The following is a 16,945-nucleotide window of genomic DNA, read 5'->3' on the forward strand; positions in this document are numbered from 1 at the left end:
CTTGCTTTCAATGATGAAACCAATCTATCTCTCATGATTAGCTGGCCAGAGCAGCGTGCACAGATTTTGAGACTCACTCTCCACGTCCAGCATGATGGTGACTTCAGTGGTGCCCATGTTGTTGGTGGCGTTGCAGATGTACTCTCCAGAGTCTGCCCGGCCAACACTGGGCAGGACCAGGGTGTTGTCCACTACCTTATGTCTCCAGGGGAGAGGGGCACGCAGCTTAGACCACGTGATCTTAGGGGTAGGGAAGCCTGAAGAGTTGATTTTGAAAACACAATGAATATCACAGTGTGGGAAAAGGACTTGTACAGCCAATTATTTGTCATGCCAATTCTACGCTCTTAGCAAAGATGTGACTATGACATGCATTTCCTCTTAGCTCTCATTTGCATAATATAATTGTACTTAAAAGTATTCTCTGTACTAACAAGGATCAATACAATCAATACAACAAGTATTCTCTTCTCAGTTCTCTTTGCTATAGTACTCATTGGTATAATTTGGAAGTGGTTTAGTTACCGTGAGCATCACATCTCAGTGTGGCAGTCTGTCCCTCCACCACCACCATGAGGGGATCGGGCACAGAGGCACGGGGCGTGATGGGCACCTGGGCACCTCCCTCCACGATCACCTCCACCCTGGTCTCTGTGGTGTCCTTGTTGTTGCGGGCTGTGCACACGTAGGTACCACTGTCCTCTGGACGGGCCACTAGGACCTGGGGGAGGGGAACACCATTACTGGGTCTGTCCATCATATAATAAATAGATGAAGCCTAGTCTTAGACCAAGAAGCACTTTGAATTGAGAACCTAGGACTAAACTTAATCTGTGTTTAGGAAACCAGCCTTTACTCTTCCATGTACAGCACAAAAGCTCAGTAACAATGACTTGGAGGTTTCATCGGGAGTTGAGGATCAGGAACACAGATGCAGTACAGTACCTGCATGACAGCATTGGACTCCATGGGCACAGGGCTGCTCAGCATGGTGTTGTGGGCGCTGTCCAGTCTGTGCCATGTGACAGAAGGGCGTGGCTCCCCGGAGGCCTGGCACTCCAGGTTAATGGGTTCACCCATCCTGACTCGCACGGGCCCCTGAGGGGTGACGGTCACTACAGGAGACTCTGGAAGGAAGGATGACTTCATCAGGACAAACAACCATTAGGTCATTCTGTTGCCAAGACAATTACTAAGGGGGTCCTAACAGAGAGCAGATGCTCAAAGTGAACCACATCAGAAACATCAACACCATATGTGTGTGTCTGTGTCTGTGTGCGTGCCATACCTCTGATGATCAGAGAGACGATACTCTGGGTGATTCCAAACAGGTTGGTAGCCACACAGTGGTAGGTGCCTTGGTTGCTAGGGCGGGCGTCAGTGATGGTGATGACAGTGCCGTAATGGCCAACCTTCACATTATCTACAGAATGAAAGGTTTCATGGGGAATCTTTTAGTCTATCAAGTACATCTCTGACAAGCAGCAACTTTGTGTGTTTGATTAAAAACATAGGTAATATGAAAGAAATGTAATTAGATACAGACTATATTATATTACTATATATTACTGTAGACCAGGACTGCCCAACCCTGTTCCTGGAGAGCTACCGTCCTGTAGGTTTTTGCTCCAACCCTAATCTAGCACACCTGATTCTAAAAATTAGCAGGTTGATAAGATGAATCAGGTTAGTAACACCTGGGGTTGGAGCAAAAACCTACAGGAGGATGGCTCTCCAGGAACAGGGTTGGGCAACCCTGCTGTAGATATTGCAGGTGGTTTGCTTGTGTGGATAATGACATGCAGTGGTGTAAGGCCCTTAAGTACAAATACTTTAAAGTACTACTTAAGTAGTTTTGATTTTGGGGTATCTGTACTTTACTTTACTATTTATATTTTTGACAACTTTAACTTCATTACATTCCTAAAGAAAATAATACACTTTTTACTCCATACATTTTTCCTGACACCCAAAAGTACTCGTTATACAGTATTTTGAATGCTTAGCAGGACTGGAAAATAATCAAATTCACACACTTATCAAGAGAACATTCCTGGTCATCCCTACTGCCTCTGATCTGGCGGACTCACTAAACACACATGCTTCGTTTGTTAATTATGCCTGAGTGTTGTAGTGTGCCCCTGGCTATCCGTAAATTTAAAAAACATGAAAATTGCGCAGTCTGGTTTGCTTAATATGAAATTATTTATACTTTTACTTTTGATAGTTAAGTATATTTTCGCAATTACATTTACTTTTGATACTTATGTATATTTAAAAACAAATACTTTAATATTTTACTTAAGTAGTATTTTACTGGTTTTACTTGAATCATTTTCTACTAAGGTATCTTTACTTTTACTCAAGTATGAAAATTGGGTACTTTTTCCACCACTGACTAAATGCCTCTCTGCAAAAGTAATATGGAATTGAACTGAATGGGAGGGGCCTCACCAGGAAGGGGCTGGTTGTTGGACAGTTTCCACTCCAGCCGTACGGGCTCTGCTCCACCGTTGACCCTGCACTTGAAGCTGGCTGACTCTCCCTGTCGCACCGCTGCACTGTGGGGCTCAATGGAGATGATGGGGGTCTGCAGACCTACTCCAGGAAACACACACCACCACAAACATTACAACAGGACAACATTTCCTCTACTCACTCCAGTTCACTTTGGTTCTAATCCTACAACATTTATAAGACAGTGTACTGTAAGTACCAGATCATGATACTGTAGGTCTAGAGCCTCCATTGGAAGCATTATAATTTGGAAGCAAATACAGAACATGACAAACTAGAAACCCAGGAAGATTTGAACCAGGATGAGATCATGGCACAGTGTGGAATAGCAAAGCATACACTATGAGGTCACTTTAGGGAGGGTTGGAAAACAAACAACTGGAAAAGTACCACTGTACCTGACGAAAGGCCACTAAATAAAGTCCTCTAAAAACACAGATGTTCCTACTGTATATGCCTCTGACTGCGTCACTGTCATCCCCAGTGATATCAGTGGGGAGGATAGTTCCATTGTTAAGTCAGTGTATTGTCACAGAGAGAATGGCTTGGTGACTTACGAGAGGAGGTGGCGGTGACTGAGACAGAGACTGAGGCCTGACGGACAGGAGTACCAGGCCCTCTCTCCACAAGACAGATATACTTCCCAGAGTCATCTGGACCGGCAGAGAGGATACGCAGCTTGGTGCCCAGAACCTACACACACGCACGCACACGCACACACACACACACACACTACATATGAGTGACTATTCAGCTGAAATAAACAGAACAAATCTTCATGACATTAACAATGAGCTATTACTAGCTGTGTGTGTGTGTTTGTGTGTGTGTGTGTGTGTGTGTGTGTGTATTCCAACCTGGTGATTGGCGGACAGGCGTCCACTATCCCTCCTCCAGGTGACAGCAGGTGGGGGGTTACCAGGGACAAAACAGTTGAGGTCCAGGCTCTGTCCCTCCTGGACCTCTGCTATGGAGGGCTGGATGGTGATGGCTGACGAGATGGTGTCTCCTCCTATTGCTACACAGCAACAACCGCAGGATACAGACATTTACTAAAGTGATAATACTGTCAACAGACAGCAGTACTCCTCTGGGGTAGGTTGACCTGGGTCGTGTTCAGTAAGGCGAAAACGTTTTGAAACAGAATGAATCAGTACTATCTGAACTTGTCCAATATATAGTGCTGCACAGCATTTTAAAACGTGTACCGTACTGAAAATGACCCAAGCGCGACCTCTCACCTCTATTGACGGTGACCTCGATGTGAGCCTCTGAGGATCCGATGGAGTTGGTGCCCACACACAGGTAGGTGCCAGAGTCAGATGACTTGATGTTAGGGATTAGCAGGGTGCCAATGTCTGTACGCTCCATACGGGCCTAGAGAGGACACGGCAATGAGCAAGGAGAGGGATGAAGATTATGTCACAATGTCCTTAGACATGAAGGACTACTGTGGTATGAACTACATGACAATGTACACGACAGTGACAATGTCTCTACCCAAATCCAATACAAAAACATCATACATACACAGTAGATTAATTACCTTTGGACAAACACCTACTGTATAAACATTGGATTTCACAGACCACAAATTGTGCGAACAAGAGACATACTTGACATGATTTTTTTTATCAATGAGGCAATACCAACAAAATGACATAGCAGGTGGATCTTCAGCATATATATAACATTGTTATATGGTTTGTGCTTTATAACAATGTTTGTGTTATGATAATCATTAAAAAGGCTTTTCAGGTATTGCTGTGCTTTGCACGAAAGAAAACAAAAATAAAACCAGTTGGTTGGTTGTCGGGAATAGTAATGTTTAGTTGAATCAACATTACTATAATGATTTTACAGTTAAAAATCTTGATTTGACAACAAATAATGATCACTACTGAAATAGTTACCAATGACATACAGTAGATGTCTTTGACAGTAGTTAGTAGTACACTACAGCAGGTATAGTAGTATGTTTTGTAGTCCATAGTAGTATGTTTTGTAGTCCATAGTAGTATGTTTTGTAGTCCATAGTAGTATGTTTTGTAGTCCATAGTAGTATGTTTTGTAGTCCATAGTAGTATGTTTTGTAGTCCATTGTAGTATGTTTTTGTATACTTTTGTATACTTAAAATAATGGTTGTTGAGTTGTTGAAATGATTCAGTACAATGTTGACAGGACTGGGAAACTGTTAGGGAATTGAGATATTAGACATAGGGCTTTGAGCCAAAGGATATGTCACAAGCAATACAAAGCTTCTCTGTCATGTATGAAATCACTGGAAATGCATTACAGACGTTTACTAATACTTACAACCACTCACTACATCATCAACCCTATGCCTTCATTTCTAAATAAATCCCAATGTTCAACCAAACACAATGGTAAGACAGTGGATCACTCTTTTCTAATGGGGAAATAATCAGCCTGTGTATGGTAATGTGAAATTGAGTCCCTAACCAACTACTTTACACTTTAACTATAATGGACAGCGGGGTGGACCTTACCACTATTTAAAACCTTATCAGCCTGTAAAATCGACCAGTGTTATATACAGTAGTACACCTAAAGATAATTTAAAGGGGTGTGTCTAGAGAGAGAATTTAAAGGGGTGTTTCTAGATGGAGAATTTAAAGGGGTGTGTCTAGGTTGAGAATTTAAAGGGGTGTGTCTGGGCTGGGCTGGGTGGATTACAGTATCTGGGAGGTGGTGGTAGCGTGGCATCCATCCGTGGACAAAGCTGCTTAGTTCCGGCCTAGTCAACCGTGAGGGCCAGGCTAAAGTGAGCAGAGGCCGAGGAGGGCCGGCTCAATGTGTGTCTGAACCCATTCACAAGTTTTCAAAGCAACCCATTTGCTAGAGCACACAGAATTTCTGCGTGGCCGCACGGCAGAGCCCGAGTCCCCCTGGGAAAAGCTGACACAACGCTGAAGCTCTCTGAGGCAGAACAAAGCCCCGGGCCTCGGGTGGCAGAGGAGACACCAGGTACGGAGGGACTAATCCAAAGGGCCTGGCAGGAGGAAACCATGTCCCAAATACCTAGCTATGCCCTGGGGCCTGGGCGTGTACATAGAGGAATAATAATAATAATAATAATAATAATAATAATAATAATAATAATAATAATAATAATAATGTGAACACAATGGTTTGTTTAGGAAAAAAATATGTCAGGGATGATATGATCATGTGGACAAATTTGAAAATGGAGGATGATGGATGGATGGAACACTTATAAGACAATAACAACAACTAAACCATGCATTAAGTAGACTAATGAATAGCGTCACACCCAGCTTGTTGATGCTGTTGTTGTTGTTATCTACCAGTTACACTGAACTACTATTTCTCATGGAGACTTTGTGAGAAGCTATTTGCTTGTCGTGAATTAAATGGTGGTTACAGTGTGTGATGATGAATCAAAGAAACGTTTGATCATGTGTTTAGTAGACAGTGTGTTGAAGCAAGGTCAGTAGAGAACAACAGGTGGGAAGTAAGAGACGAGACCGACAGACATAGAGACAGAGGACAGATGGACAGACCTGCAGCTCCTCAATACGTCTCTGTAACACATTGAGACTGTTGCTTTTAAACTGTTGGAAACCGTGAGAAGGAATGGCCTGAGCAAAACGTCAAGAAAAAAGGGTGGGAATAAAAAAAGGAAGAAGGAAACACAAGAAGGAAAAAACAATAACAATTTGTCAAAACACTGTACACCAGATTTCACTTTTTCACCAACACAACCCTTTCAATAGCATGGTGAGATACCATTACCAGATATTGTATACAATACATAATAGTTACTCTTAAGATCAGGATATATCCCAACCATATCCTGAGTCCCAGGCAGAAAGCATCAGGTAGAAAGGACCAGTGTTTACCTGCGGAGGGAGTTGTCCTCCCTGTTTCTTCCAGGTGAGTCCGGGACTGGGCGTGCCTCCAGCCCTGCAGTACAGCTTCAGAGTCTCCCCCTCATAGATGTCCACCCTCTGGGGGCTCACCTGCACGTGGGGCAGGCTCGCACCTGAAGCATTCAAACACACAAGAAGGAGACATGATATGACCAAATGAGTACCCAACAAGAGTGGTAAGACAATATGGGCCAGATTCAGTGTATTTTCAAGTAAAAATACCACCCTATGAACCTGTGACATTGGCCTGCTGTTGATGTTGAGACCCACTGTGTACGTAGGGCAGGGGTTCACAAACTTTTTTGCTTCCTGACCCAATAGAGGTGTCTTTTGAGTCGCGACCCACCATAAGTGAAAAAACATACACAGACCAAAGACAAAGTAAAAAGTAGATTAATAAAAACCTCTTCTTCAAAACATTGAACTGAATATAGATTTGAGTATGGTCTTTTGTGACCAATTTTAAGAAATTGACTGTATAATTATGAAATTATTTGTGCAGGGTTTTTTCTGGATCAAAAAGGGGCTTAGGTGGTGAGCGTGGTGGCGCAGCAATGGGCTAAATTCTGTCTGGGCCCTGGGCAAGAACATTTGAGGCCCTCATCTTGGCAGCGTAGACAATTGAGCAGCTTTAAAGCCAATTTCCTGCAATTCTATACATTTTGCCATGGAGCTAAGAGACAATTTTGCAGTTTTAAGCTAATTTCCTGCAATTCTACACATTTTGACATGGCTAACTTTTATTTTGGTGATTGCAAGTTCTCAAAGATTCTAGGCTATTATAAAAAATATATATATATATTCTACATACTTTCTATTTGGTTTTAGTCATTTAAGTTTAACTGTAAGCGTTGTTCTATCCCAAAAGAGTATATTTTTATATAAACTCAGCAAAAAAAGAAACTTTTTTCAGGACCCTGTCTTTCAAAGATAATTTGTAAAAATCCAAGCAACTTCACAGATCTTCATTGTAAAGGGTTTAAACACTGTTTCCCATGCGTGTTCAATGAACCATAAACTATTAATGAACATGTACGTGTGGAACGGTCTTTAAGACACTAACAGCTTACAGACGTTAGGCAATTAAGGTCACAGTTATGAAAATATATGACACTAAAGAGGCCTTTCTACTGACTCTGAAAAACACCAAAAGAAAGATGCCCAGGGTCCCTGCTCATCTGCGTGAACATGCCTTAGGCATGCTGCAAGGAGGCATGAGGACTGCAGATGTGGCCAGGGCAATAAATTGCAATGTCCGTACTGTGAGACGCCTAAGACAGCGCTACAGGGAGACTGATCATCCTCGCAGTGGCAGACCACGTGTAACAACACCTGCACAGGATCGGTACATCCGAACATCACACCTGCGGGACAGGTACAGGATGGCAACAACAACTGCCTGAGTTACACCAGGAACGCACAATCCCTCCATCAGTGCTCAGACTGTCCGCAATAGGCTGAGAGAGGCTGGACTGAGGGCTTGTAGGCCTGTTGTAAGGCAAGTCCTCACCAGACATCACCGACAACAACGTCGCCTATGGGCACAAACCCACCGTCGCTGGACCAGATAGGACTGGCAAAAAGTGCTCTTCACTGACGAGTCGCGGTTTTGTCTCACCAGGGGTGATGGTCGGATTCGCGTTAATCGTCGAAGGAATAAGAGTTACACCGAGGCCTGTACTCTGGAGTGGGATCGATTTGGAGGGCAGGGTCCGTCATGGTCTGTGTGTCACAGCATCATCGGACTGAGCTTGTTGTCATTGCAGGCAATCTCAACGCTGTGTGTTACAGGGAAGACATCCTCCTCCCTCATGTGGTACCCTTCCTGCAGGCTCATCCTGACATGACCCTCCAGCATGACAATGCCACCAGCCATACTGCTCGTTCTGTGCGTGATTTCCTGCAAGACAGGAATGTCAGTGTTCTGCCATGGCCAGCGAAGAGCCCAGATCTCAATCCCATTGAGCACATCTGGGACCTGTTGGATCGGAGGGTGAGGGCTAGGGCCATTCCCCCCAGAAATGTCCGGGACCTTGCAGATGCCTTGGTTAGAAGAGTGGGGTAACATCTCACAGCAAGAACTGGCAAATCTGGTGCAGTCCATGAGGAGGAGATGCACCAGTACGTAATGCAGCTGGTGCCACACCAGATACTGACTGTTACTTTTGATTTTGACCCCCCCTTTGTTCAGGGACACATTATTCCATTTATGTTAGTCACATGTATGTGGAACTTGTTCAGTTTATGTCTCAGTTGTTGAATCTTGTTATGTTCATACCAATATTTACGCATGTTAAGTTTGCTGAAAATAAACGCAGTTGACAGTGAGAGGACGTTTCTTTTTTTGCTGAGTTTGTATACACTGAACAAAAATATAAATGCAACATGTAAAGTGTTGGTCCCATGTTTCATGAGCTGAAATAGACCATGTGTATCCGGCTTCTTCACATGCGGGATGGTCTGAGACAAGCCACCCTGACAGCTGATGAAACTGTGGGTTTGCACAACCAAATAGTTTTTGCACAAATGTCAGAAATCGTCTCAGGGAAGCTCATCTGCGTGCTTGTCGTCCTCACCAGGTCTTGACCAGACTGCAGTTCGGTGTCGTAACCTACTTCAGTGGGCAAATGCTCACCTTCGATTGTCACTGGCACGCTGGGGCAGTGTGCTCTTCACGGATTAATTAGATGGCAGACCGTGTGTATGAAATGCTTGGGATGCTCTGGATCGACGTGTACGACAGCGTGTTCCAGTTCCTGCCATTATCCAGCAACTATGCACAGCCATTGAAGAGGAGTGGGACAACATTCAACAGGCCACAATCAACAGCTTGATCAACTCTATGCGAAGGAGATGTGTCACGCTGCATGAGGCAAATAGTGGTCACACCAGATACTGACTGGTTTTCTGATCCACACCCCTACTTTTCTTTTTAAGGTATCTGTGACTAACAGATGCATATCTGTATTCCCAGTCGTGAAATCCATAGATTAGGGCCTAATGAATTTATTTCAACTGACTGATTTCCTTATATGAACTGTAACTCAGTAATATCTTTGAAATTGTTGCATGTTGCGTTTATATTTTTGTTCAGTGTATATACACTACCAGTCAAAGGTTTGGACACACCTACTCATTCAAGGGTTTTTCTTTATTTTTTATATTTCCTACATTGTAGAATAATAGTGAAGACATCAGAACTATGAAATAACACATATGGAATCATGTAGTAACCAAAAAAGTGTTAAACAAATCAAAATATATTTTATATTTGAGATTCTTCAAATAGCCACCCTTTGCCTTGATGACAGCTTTGCACACTCTTGGCATTCTCTCAACCAGCTTCATGAGGTAGTCACCTGGAATGCATTTCAAATAACAGGTTTGCCTTGTTAAAAGTTAATTTGTGGAATGTATTTCCTTCTTATTGCGTTTGAGCCAATCAGTTGTGTTGTGACAAGGTAGGGGGGGCCTATTTGGTAAAAGACCAAGTCCCTATTATGGCAAGAACAGCTCAAATAAGCAAAGAGAAACGACAGTCCATCATTACATTAAGACATGAAGGTCAGTCAATACAGTCAATACAGAACATTTCAAGAACTTTGAAAGTTTCTTCAAGTGCAGTCGCAAAAACCATCAAGCGCTATGATGAAACTGGCTCTCATGAGGACCGCCACAGGAATGGAAGACCCAGAGTTACCTCTGCTGCAGAGGATAAGTTCATTAGAGTTACCAGCCTCAGAAATTGCAGCCCAAATAAATGCTTCACAGAGTTCAAGTCACAGACACATCTCAACATCAACTGTTCAGAGGGGACTGTGTGAATCAGGCCTTCATGGTCGAATTGCTGCAAATAAACCACTACTAAAGGACACCAATAAGAAGAACAGACCTGCTTGGGCCAAGAAACATGAGCAATGGACATTAGACTGGTGGAAATGTGTAATTTGGTCTGGAGTCTTTGTGAGACGCGGTGTGGGTGAACAGATTATCTCTGCATGTGTATTTCCCACCGTAAAGCACAGAGGAGGAGGTGTTATGGTGTGGGGGTACTTTGCTGATGACACTGTCTGTGATTTATTTAGCATTCAAGGCACACTTAACCAGCATGGCTACCACAGCATTCTGCAGCGATACGCCATCCCATCTGGTTTGGGCTTAGTGGGACTATCATTTGTTTTTCAAAAGGACAATGACCCAGCACACCTCCATGCTGTGTACTGCTATTTTACCAAGAAGGAGAGTGATGGAGTGCTGCATCAGATGACCTGGCCTCCACAATCCCCCGACCTCAACCCAAATGAGATGGTTTGGGATGAGTCGGACGGGCAGAGTGAAGGAAAAGCAGCCAACAAGTGCTCAGCATATGTGTGAACTCCTTCAAGATTGTTGGAAAAGCATTCCAGGTGAAGCTGGTTGAGAGAATGCCAAGAGTGAGCAAAGCTGTCATCAAGGCAAAGGGTGGCTATTTGAAGAATCTCAAATATAAAACATATTTTGATTTGTTTAACACTTTTTTGGTTACTACATGATTCCATATGTGTTATTTCATAGTTATGATGTCTTCACTATTATTCTACAATGTAGAAAACATTAAAAATAAAGAAAAACCCTTGAATGAGTAGGTGTGTCCAAACTTTTGACTTGTACTGTATATTTTCTATTTATTTGCAATGCACAACAAATGTCATAACGCGACCCACCTGGACCCCTGCTGTGACCCACAAGTGGGTCCCGACCCACAGTTTGGGAACCACTGACGTAAAGGACAGCCCGTGCTGTGTGTTCTCCGTGGGTGTTGAGGGCCTTACAGATGTACTCCCCCCCATCCTCCCTCTCTACAGCAGGGATGGTCAGGACCCCTCCACGGACCACAGCGTTGGGGCTCATCCTGTTACCAGGACCTTTACCTAGAAACACATAAGATTTGAGTATATGTTCCCCTTTTGTCAGTAATGACATTATACAGTGTGAATAAACATTAAGAACACCTTCCTAATATTGAGGTGCCCCCCCTCCCTCCTTTTGCCCTCAGAACAGTGTTCTACAGGGATGCTGGCCCATGTTGACTCCAATGCTTCCCACGGTTGTGTCAAGTTGGCTGGATGTCCTTTGGGTGGTGGACCATTCTTGATACACATGGGAAACTGTTGAGCGTGAAAAGCCCAGCAGCATTGGAGTTCTTGACACAAACCAGTGCGCCTGGCACCTACTACCATACCTCGTACAAAGGCACTTACATATTTTGTCTTGCCCATTCACCCTCTGAATGGCACACATCCACAATCCATGTCTCATTGACTAGCTCAAGGTTTAAAAATCTTTCTTTAACCTGTCTCCTCTCCTTCATCTACACTGACTGAAGTGGATTTAACATGTGGCATTAATAAGCGATCATAGATTTCACCTGGCCAGTCTATGTCATGGAAAGAGCAGGTGTTCTTAATGTTTCGTACACTCAGTGTATACTTCCAAAAACGTCCAAGACTAAGCCAGCATAAACTGTATTGATAAAGAACAAGACAATACAGTTTGTGCTATACGTGTTCCACTGGCTATAGCCAGGCCTTCCTTACCTATCCATTCGATGGCAGGGGTAGGGTTGCCGGTCACAGTACAGTGGAACTCAGCATGGCCTCCTTGCTGGATGGTCAGGACAGGGGGATTGACGGTAGCCACTGGCTTGGACCCCTCGCCAGCTACAATAAGGCAGAGAACAGTTCAGCATGACTCAGTAATAGACAGCCCAGCCCCCAAAATACAGGGCATTAGTGTTCACAAAGGGCAGGAAAGGGATTTTCTGCAGGAAGGGCCTTTTCTGTAGGAAGGAGCTTTTCTACAGGAAGGGGCTTTTCTACAGGAAGGGGCTTTTCTACAGGAAGGGGCTTTGTTTACAGTCAACACTTTACAGCTACTGCATGAGATGAGAAACTATGTCAGGGATTCGTGTCCTCTCGCTTGATCAACAAACACTTACCTCATCCTTTTGTATAATAAAAGGTAGCAATAAAGAATATATTCATGGCTACCAGACCAGAACTTGACAGCATCAAGTGACTTTAGTTCAGAGTACTTTTTGGCTGCAGTGAAGTTCAGTGAGGCTGGGTCCTGACTCACTCAGGCCAAGACTGTGTCTGTGTGCAAATGCTTATGATGGAAGACAGAGAGAGGGTGGCGGGACGAAGCCGGGTACATGGCCTATGCCCGTGCCCCTTGGCAGCCAGTGCCCTCTGTGCAGCCGATGCAGATGAGAGGTGGAAGGCTGGCCTTGGCAGGGCACACAGCTCTCTGTGCCAGCTTGGCTGGACACTGAGCCCCAGCCACATTCAATCCCATTTGATCCCAGGGCGTCAGAGCAAAAGAAAGCCCCGTTTCAGCAGCCAGGGAGGACAATCAGGCTATTTAAGCTCTGAGATAAGCCCTGGTCTGGGACTTACTGATCTGACAGAAACAGACACTAAAAGAAAGGCCAATATTTCATCATCTTTGTTTTCTAAGAGGATGGGCACTGACTGTGGTGAGCCTCATCAATGAGACATTGGCTCATGGAAACACTGGGGAACAAAGTATACAACGATATATAATAATGTTACAGAGGGATGATTGATGATGATTGGATCTTAGGGCTTGACTTTGATGAAGACTTATACAGTTGAGTGACCTGAGTGAACTTTGCAAAGTTCTCTAGTCTATTCTACAGATTTCTAAAACCTTTTCCAAACCTGCTGTTTACTAATAATATAACTTCTGTAAATGGGTGGTGAGGTGACAACAGGTCATGTGTATTCTATCTAATTAAAACATTCACTGTAACAGTTAAAGGATGATGTCTGTAGTTAGCTTCCAGAGGGAGATGAGGTGAACAGTGAACATGATGAGAGGAATTCTCCACCTTGCAGTGAGCTAACAGCCATGATGGTGGATACGATGTGGTGTATTAGGCACAGCATGATGTTTGAAGCACAATATGAATGCTATTTCAAACCAGTGTATGTCCCTGTGTGGGACTGGCAAGCAGACTGCAGATGGGGAAAGTGTGGGTGGGGTCTCCTCTGTATTGAGTGTTGATTGGAAGACAACAAGTTAAGTGCATCTACATAGAATGGGGAAATAAAAACATTCTAGAATGTCTTATTGAGTATGTAACTTTCTCTCTAAATACTGCAGATACTTGAGGTTACAGTGAGGGAAAAAAGTATTTGATCCCCTGATGATTCTGTACGTTTGCCCACTGACAAAGAAATTATCAGTCTATAATTTTAATGGTAGGTTTATTTGAACAGTGAGAGACAGAATAACAACAAAAAAATGTTATAAATTGATTTGCATTTTAATGAGGGAAATAAGTATTTGACACCTCTGCAAAACATGACTTAGTACTTGGTGGCAAAACCCTTGTTGGCAATCACAGAGGTCAGACATTTCTTGTAGTTGGCTACCAGGTTTGCACACATCTCAGGAGGGATTTTGTCCCACTCCTCTTTGCAGATCTTCTCCAAGTCATTAAGGTTTCGTGGCTGACGTTTGGCAACTCGAACCTTCAGCTCCCTCCACAGATTTTCTATGGGATTAAGGTCTGGAGACTGGCTAGGCCACTCCAGGACCTTAATGTGCTTCTTCTTGAGCCACTCCTTTGTTGCCTTGGCCGTGTGTTTTGGGTCATTGCCATGCTGGAATACCCATCCACGACCCATTTTCAATGCCCTGACTGAGGGAAGGAGGTTCTCACCCAGGATTTGACAGTACATGGCCCCGTCCATTGTCCCTTTGATGCGGTGAAGTTGTCCTGTCCCCTTAGCAGAAAAACACCTCCAAAGCATAATGTTTCCACCTCCGTGTTTGACGGTGGGGATGGTGTTCTTGGGGTCATAGGCAGCATTCCTCCTCTTTTAAACACGGCGAGTTGAGTTGATGCCAAAGAGCTCCATTTTGGTCTCATCTGACCACAACACTTTCACCCAGTTCTCCTCTGAATCATTCAGATGTTCATTGGCAAACTTCAGACGGGCCTGTATATGTGCTTTCTTGAGCAGGGGGACCTTGCGGGCACTGCAGGATTTCAGTCCTTCACGGCGTAGTGTGTTACCAATTGTTTTCTTGGTGACTATGGTCCCAGCTGCCTTGAGATCATTGACAAGATCCTCCCGTGTAGTTCTGGGCTGATTCCTCACCGTTCTCATGATCATTGCAACTCCACGAGGTGAGATCTTGCATGGAGCCCCAGGCCGAGGGAGATTGACAGTTCTTTTGTGTTTCTTCCATTTGCGAATAATCGCACCAACTGTTGTCACCTTCTCATCAAGCTGCTTGGCGATGGTCTTGTACCCCATTCCAGCCTTGTGTAGGTCTACAATCTAGTCCCTGACATCCTTGGAGAGCTCTTTGGTCATGGCCATGGTGGAGAGTTTGGAATCTGATTGACTGATTGCTTCTGTGGACAGGTGTCTTTTATACAGGTAACAAACTGAGATTAGGAGCACTCCCTTTAAGAGTGTGCTCCTAATCTCAGCTCGTTACCTGTATAAAAGACACCTGGGAGCCAGAAATCTTTCTGATTGAGAGTGGGTCAAATACTTATTTCCCTCATTAAAATGCAAATCAATTTATAACATTTTTGACATGCGTTTTTCTGGATGTTTTTGTTGTTATTCTGTCTCTCACTGTTCAAATAAACCTATCATTAAAATTATAGACTGATCATTTCTTTGTCAGTGGGCAAACGTACAAAATCAGCAAGGGATCAAATACTTTTTTCCCTCACTGTATAAGATAAAGATACAGATCTGATCTCAGTCAGATGACTGTACTAAAATGTGCAATACTTGTTGTTGTGGTACTCTGTAGCTCAGCTGGTAGAGCACGGCGCTTGTAACGCCAAGGTAGTGGGTTTAATCCCGGGACCACACATACACAAAAATGCATGCACGCACGACTGTAAGTCGCTTTGGATAAAAGCGTCTGCTAAATGGCTTATTATTATTGTATACTAGTGTTGCATTAAAAATGTGAGCGTGAATTTTTATGCAGATGGAAAACTTGAGGGGACCTGAGATTAAGTGCATGAGGAACTTTGTGGGTGAAAAGTAAAGTTGATAACTGGACATTCGAGAGGAGCTTCCCACATGAATGAGCATGCACGTGCACCAATGAACCCATACCTTACAAGCCAGACAAGGCCTAGTAGTGCTCATGTACAATCTATTATGTACTGTCATAACTAAAGTATATGATGTCAAGAGTATTATCAACATATATTATCATAAAGGTAATATATGTAAACATATTATCATATGTTATCAAGAATATTGTCTGTTCAAAGACTTAACGTTTGAGGAGACGAAATGCAGAGCCAACTACGACTTCAATTAAGACCTTTGAAGATGCATTCTTGCCTATGATAGTCCAGTTAACCGTATAACCATGTAACCGTATAACCCTATAACCTTATGTGAAGTGTAAACTGTATGTAATCCCTGTGGTTGATTGTACATGGGCATTACCAGACCACCATTTCCATGCTGAGGACGGAAGTAGATGAATGCATGCGTGACCGAGAGATGTGGTGGAGGTGGAGAGGTGTGGCCATGCGCTGCCATGCCCACTTACGCTTTCCTTGTCCTTCAAACATTTCATAGGCTGTGTAAAACATCGGAGTCTGTGAGGCCTCTGGAAATGGGGGAGGGAGGAGGAAGGGACAGGACAGGCAAACTGACAGGTGAGTCTCCAGGTCAACGGTGGAACACTGGCATTGGAATCATCATCCAATGCTCCTCCCACTGAGCCTGTGGCCCAATCAGTACCCAGAATACTGTGGTCCATCCAAGTACTGCCTGGTATTTCTTGTTCCAGTGATTTTCCAAAATGCACAAAACACAACAATACAACAGCCGAATGATCGGCAAGGAACATAACAAAACTTGAATGCAATAGGCACCAAATCCCCATCATGCATTTTAAGTATTCAAAGAGTTTCTCCAATTCAGGTTGAGAACTGAATGACGAACAATAACTGGGTATTGGGGACACTAACCCCTTCAAAGAAAAAAACAACTTTTCGAGGATTGTCCATTTAGACACATGCAAATAAATCATCTTCTTCAGCCAGTACTACCCACGCAGACCAAGGAGTCAGAGGTATACTTTTCATGATGGTCAGAGATGGTGCTATTGCATTCATAGTTTTATGTATTTACAATCATCACACACTTACCTTTGGATGAATTTAGGTGAGTAATTGTTTGATTTCTGAGACATTTCTGAGGTTCTGTGGATGTTAGTTAGGATATAAACCATATCACCTTGGAGATTGTGTTATTGTGTTCATATTACATACAGGAAAGGAGAAGGGGGAAGGGGGATACCTAGTCAGTTGGACAACTGAATGCATTCGACCGAAACGTGTCTTCCTCTATGCTATATGAAACGAATTACTGCTATGAACTATGGTCATTTGCTGGTGTAACAGTGAATGTGTCTACTCAGAGAGAGAACCTGTGGATTCAAAATCAACTAG

The 16,945-nt window shown here is 43.6% G+C and overlaps 1 protein-coding gene across 1 annotated transcript in view; it reads right to left on the reverse strand.

Moving 5' to 3' along the window:
- Positions 1 to 16,945, reverse strand: part of LOC311150167 (basement membrane-specific heparan sulfate proteoglycan core protein-like) — a gene marked incomplete at its 5' end in the record, with an annotated part of 158,638 nt that overhangs the window by 15,569 nt on the left and 126,124 nt on the right. Inside the window, 13 exons of the mRNA XM_084187486.1 lie at positions 78 to 257; positions 526 to 721; positions 946 to 1,127; positions 1,289 to 1,423; positions 2,455 to 2,598; positions 3,075 to 3,210; positions 3,375 to 3,535; positions 3,759 to 3,894; positions 6,064 to 6,141; positions 6,403 to 6,545; positions 11,136 to 11,336; positions 12,009 to 12,131; positions 16,039 to 16,098. Of these exons, the coding sequence (XP_084043612.1) occupies positions 78 to 257; positions 526 to 721; positions 946 to 1,127; positions 1,289 to 1,423; positions 2,455 to 2,598; positions 3,075 to 3,210; positions 3,375 to 3,535; positions 3,759 to 3,894; positions 6,064 to 6,141; positions 6,403 to 6,545; positions 11,136 to 11,336; positions 12,009 to 12,131; positions 16,039 to 16,098 (1,875 nt within the window). The remainder of the gene's footprint in view (positions 1 to 77; positions 258 to 525; positions 722 to 945; positions 1,128 to 1,288; positions 1,424 to 2,454; positions 2,599 to 3,074; positions 3,211 to 3,374; positions 3,536 to 3,758; positions 3,895 to 6,063; positions 6,142 to 6,402; positions 6,546 to 11,135; positions 11,337 to 12,008; positions 12,132 to 16,038; positions 16,099 to 16,945) is intronic.

This window comes from Coregonus lavaretus, assembly GCF_964263955.1.
Source record: "Coregonus lavaretus genome assembly, chromosome: 22".
Classification (NCBI taxonomy): Eukaryota; Metazoa; Chordata; class Actinopteri; order Salmoniformes; family Salmonidae; genus Coregonus; species Coregonus lavaretus.